This window comes from Sipha flava, unplaced genomic scaffold (genome assembly GCF_003268045.1).
Source record: "Sipha flava isolate LNK unplaced genomic scaffold, YSA_version1 18974_pilon_pilon, whole genome shotgun sequence".
Classification (NCBI taxonomy): Eukaryota; Metazoa; Arthropoda; class Insecta; order Hemiptera; family Aphididae; genus Sipha; species Sipha flava.
Window position 1 is genome coordinate 1 of NW_020272517.1, and position 5175 is coordinate 5175.

General features: G+C 35.4%; 1 protein-coding gene across 1 annotated transcript; it reads right to left on the reverse strand.

Annotated features, from left to right (window-relative positions):
* Positions 1-5: 5 nt before the first annotated feature.
* Positions 6-4540, reverse strand: LOC112681297 (leucine-rich repeat-containing protein 51-like; the record flags this gene model as incomplete). The annotated part of the gene is made up of 2 exons (XM_025551563.1): positions 6-257; positions 4323-4540. Coding segments are annotated over 2 exons (470 nt in total), but the record flags the coding sequence as incomplete, so codon positions are not given.
* Positions 4541-5175: the final 635 nt, after the last annotated feature.

A 5175-nucleotide genomic window follows, 5' to 3' on the forward strand; every position in this document is an offset into this window, starting at 1 on the left:
ATGTTCCTGTTGATCATCGACGGCTTGAACGAGTTGCGTTCCGAGCCCACCACCACCGTGTTGTCCAGCTTCTGGAGTCCCGGCACCATGTAAATAACGATACTCCGGTAGTGCGCGCACGCCACGCACATTGGGTTCTTGTTCAACGTTAGTATCCGCAGCTTGGATAATTTCCGCATCTTGATCACTTCCACGATATCCTCGATGTTGTTCGCGTGCAGGTACAGCATCGACATATTCGGGAACGACAGGAACTCCTGCGACAGCGTTTCTGTTTCGAACATCAGTTGTGCCGCGATCATCTTGGCCTTTAAAGGGAGGATTGGTTTCTCTCTCTCTCTACGACAACTATTTCCGCACGATTATGGAACCCGACGGTCGACGGTAATTAACGATTCGTTTAAACGTACAAAAACACAATCGACGAACCTCTTGTTTTACAAACTTTATGAAAACGGTTCGTCGGAAGTTGATACAATTTGTTTTACTTAAAAAACTCGATTATAGAGTATGCGGCACTTATATGGCCACTGGTGTCTACTCCAACACACTCTCCCTTCCGTTGTATGTTCAGATATCTATACCGGGCGGTACTAAAAACACCATCCTATACGGCAAAATACTCTGTAACAATATTACAACCACTTATCTCATAATTGTACCTAAGCCGGACGGTATTTACAACACCACCATACACGGTAAGGTACAATACAACCGGCGACTCCACGTTCCCAGATATATAAAATAATGAATACACCACATTTATATATCTTGGGCAACCAGCAGTCACACACTCCCTGTTCTCCCATTTTTTCAACACGAAGAAGAAGCAGTCAGGAGAAGTCACCAGCAGCTTTCAAAGTTATCAACCATCGCTAAACGGTCAAAGAGACGAGATTCCTTCAATACATCAAGTCGCAGTAACCGTAAGTTATATGTGAAAAAGACCCACCACCAATTTATGTTGATACCTTATGTATCAATTATTAATTGTAAGTATAGAAAAGTACATAAAGTTACTGTTCGCGCAAACATTTTCAAGCGATAAACTTTGTCGTACACCGACCGGTTTGACCAGTGGCGTGGATATATAGTTCTTTCGAGAACATTCTATCACCACCTATATTATTATGGTCAGACCGGAAAAAATCCACTTCGTCACCGAAATGCTAGTTAGTACGCCTGCAACTTTCAATGCGGTTTTGCTGTGCGACCACATTGCGTACTCATTTTTGTAGTCGACATTCGGATGCTGAGAACCAGTAACAGTTTGCTGTACACAAGATTACCGGCTCTATCCGTGAACAAATTACACTTTGCTGTCGAAGAAGTCGACCATCGGCTCTAGTGTTTGTCGCACGTGCTAAGCGCGGTCGCGTGGGCGCAACCAATCGAACACCCAGCCGCCTAAGGTATTATCATCGCACCTTGTAACGTGTGGCGTCTTGATTTTATTATATCGCCTTTTTTTTGTGCCATATTTTAGTAAATTATCGTGCCGTAGGGGCTTATTATATGTATTATTATTATTATTATTATTATTATTATTATTATTATTATTACTTAATTGTATCTAATTTTTTTTCTTGTTAATACGTCCACGACGCATGTTTTTATATTATTATTATAATTACATTTGTTGCAACAATCATATAAATTGTATTCATCGAGTTAAGCGACCCTCTTTCATCCGTAAAAGATCCGGTGTTTAATTCGGACGTGTATGGTCAGATTTCGGCATGGATGCCGTGTCGACTTAAGCACGTACAGTTACAAAAGAAAATATTGTAATTATTAAAAAATTAAATTATAAATATTGTACAATAAGAAGTTAATGATATCAAAGACACGGAATTGGTTTCATTATACTAGATTTTTTTTTCATTTCATTTAACATGTAAGCATGCTTACACGAGTATGGCAGTATGTGACGACGTGTGCAATAAGTGTTTAAAATAATTATGTCCACATTGTATACAGGGTCGGCTCAAGGGGATGGCGAGTTGTGCCCAGAGGATACGGGTAGATTCAGACCTTGGCTGTTTTCAAATACATAGTTTTTATTCTAATTTTTTACATCATTGTTATTTACTTTTTAATATCGTTAAATATTATCAACAAGTCAAACAGGAGAAATTGTTTAGTATTATATTATATGATAATTTTGTCTAATTAAATTTAAAAACTTTATAAAAAATTTAGGAAAAAAAAATAATGCCCACCTATGTAAATTAAAACAATTATAACTGGGCCTGTCTTACATTTTGATCCTGGGCATGCCTCTACAGGTCCCATGCTTACCTTACAACAATTCCACAAACAAAAAATAAAACTTAATTTTACTCTCGAACAAAAATACTTTCATTTTTATAAATGTATTAAATGCAAGCGTGCTTAATAATTTGGTCATAATATGTATTATTGGGATATATAACGAGAAACGGGATCCTTCGATAAATATCTTAGGTCGATTACATCTCGAGAAAATTATGGATCTGATATCCTTAAAACCTATAAAGTGTAGGTTAAAAGTATATAACTTCTGATGGTTCTACAGATATATGTGAACAAAAATCATCTTTTGTATCTGCAACTGATCTCGTTCTTTAGGATAACGTGTCTGTATTATTAAAAAATTAAAATTCAGTAGAAACTTCATTATCTTCACATTTTTATAATAATAAATTGACAGATGTTCGAAACTTGAGTGAATGAACTTTTGAATCCCTAGTGGTTAGTAATTGATTTAGTAGACCCTGGAAATTGGCCAATCCAGATTGGTTATGCTAAACAAAAAAAAAAAACGGGCCTTGCATAGTAAATAAGTAATCTGATGAACGTAACAAATTCATGATTCATTTTTTTTAAACCGATATCTAATAGGCTCTAGTGTTGACCAAACTACGTGCCGGTAGTAATTCGTTGTATTTGGTATAAACGTCTAGGAGGAGTACCCTTTCATAAAAGAAATACATTTCGCACGAGGCCCCGCAAATCCTTGAGCCGGCACTAATGGTATAACAACAATAACATTGCACGGTAGATGTAGATTTAGGTACGCCATCGTCAATGTGCCCGTATCATAGCTCGTTATTAACTATTTTTACTAAGATTATTACGAGTGTATGTACATTACAATAGTTTAAAATGTATTGTTGAATAATTGTATTACATTAATCCGTTAAATAGAAACAACCAATGATTATAATTTTTTATATTCATCGATTTGGATCGGCGATAGACATCGTTATTGAAAAATTTAAGGTGCTTAATTTATGTCTTATGCATGAGATAAGACTGCATATTTGTTTATAATACACGCCAAATATTCCATAAAAAAAATAAGCAGATATGTAAAATTACTATTATAATTAAATGGAAAAATAAAATAAATCTATCTTCGACTTAAGTTTCGTTTAATTAAATAAATCAACTACCTATTTGTACTCAGATTGTTACCCAATTTTATAAATATTATTTTTAAAAATCGATAATTTTGTTGAATGTAGTTAACACAATTATAATATATACCGGGTTAATTTATATTAATTGCCTATACGAATATGTACGAACACATGCTATTATTGATACCCAAAATTGTATTCATATTACACTTATCATGGCTGATTCTGAATTCCAATCCGGACCCCCCCCCCAGGAAAAAACCGGAGTTCTAATTCCGCCCTAACTCATCCGAATGTCACCCCGTCTCATAATTCAATCAATTTTGGACAAATATAATTGGTTGAACTACTAAAATTCATAAAAATATATGAAAAAAAAATATGTACTTAAAAGTGGGGAGCTGCCATTTAAGAAAACAAATTTGCATTGCGCAAGTTCAGAGATGATACAAATGCGTAGTAAATAAAATAAATAAATGTATATTAAGTATACCTAACATCTATAAAAAAAAACAGAATTTAAATTGCATTGCTCAACGCTAAAATATTGAGTGTATCCAATTAGCGCTTACACCTATGTACATAATGTATATTATTACAGTAACAGCAATATAAAATATAAATGTAAAATATAAAAACAATATTAAATTAATCTTGGAAAGGGCCCTAAATAACTAACACACGCGGGCCCTTTATTATGAAGTGCCGGGACGGAATTCGGTCCTAGTTGTTCCAACCCCGAGCCGGAATTCAAAAATTCTTTAGCAGCCCGTCACGGAATTCGGTTACTGCGCCTATCATTAATAACAGTAAATAAATTATTTTTAATACGGAAAAACAAAGAAAAATCAAATCGGTTGTTAACAATTTAAAAAACTTCCTCAGTTCCCAGCGCTTGTAAATAACCTATATACTTACGTCACTGATCGTGGTCAAATTGTTATGGGACAAATCGAGCCACGAAAGATAGTCGGCCTTATCGAACAGACGATCGGCTAAAGTTCTCAAGCCGTTGACAATTTCCAAATTGTTTTTGTTCAGCCAAAACGAACCGGTCTTATAACGCTTGCTCATACGGCATTTTTTCGGTGCACCTCGCACACTCAGCTGTAGCGGTGGTCCATTACCGTTTAATTCTGAAAACCCGCACGATCAAAGCTAGATTATTGAGATTAATAAACTGTTAGTCGATTAATAAAAAAAGAAATCAATACAAGAAATCTGACACGAAGCCATTGAGTTTTTGACACTTTTAGCGGTTACCTATACTCAAGCAACATGTTAATTACAAGGAGATAGATTACGAAGGAGAGGGGGGAAAACTATAAAAAATCTCTACGCGAAAATACAAAAATACCCAAATACCAATACATTTGATCACAATAAAAATGATGGTAAATTCGTGGGGCAATGCGACAAGGTGAAAATATCGAAGGAAAACATTCCGTGCGTACTAGCCGTCCGAAGACAGTAAAACATACAATAACAATATATTAGATTAAAGAAGAGTTTGTGGAAAATGGGTCGCCCAAAAAACCATCTGCCGTCCACTGTATGTAATTGTATACAATCATAGATGCCGCCAGGAATTTCGTCAGGGGGTGCATCAGAGTAGGTTCTAACCTATATTCTCAGACGGCTAATGCAGTGGATAATTTAACTAACATACTGGGCGACATTAATGTCGCCCAGTGAACATTTTTTGTCGCCTAGTAGATTTCAATATTAATAACTGGACGACAACAATTTTTTGGTAGAAATATAAAAAAAA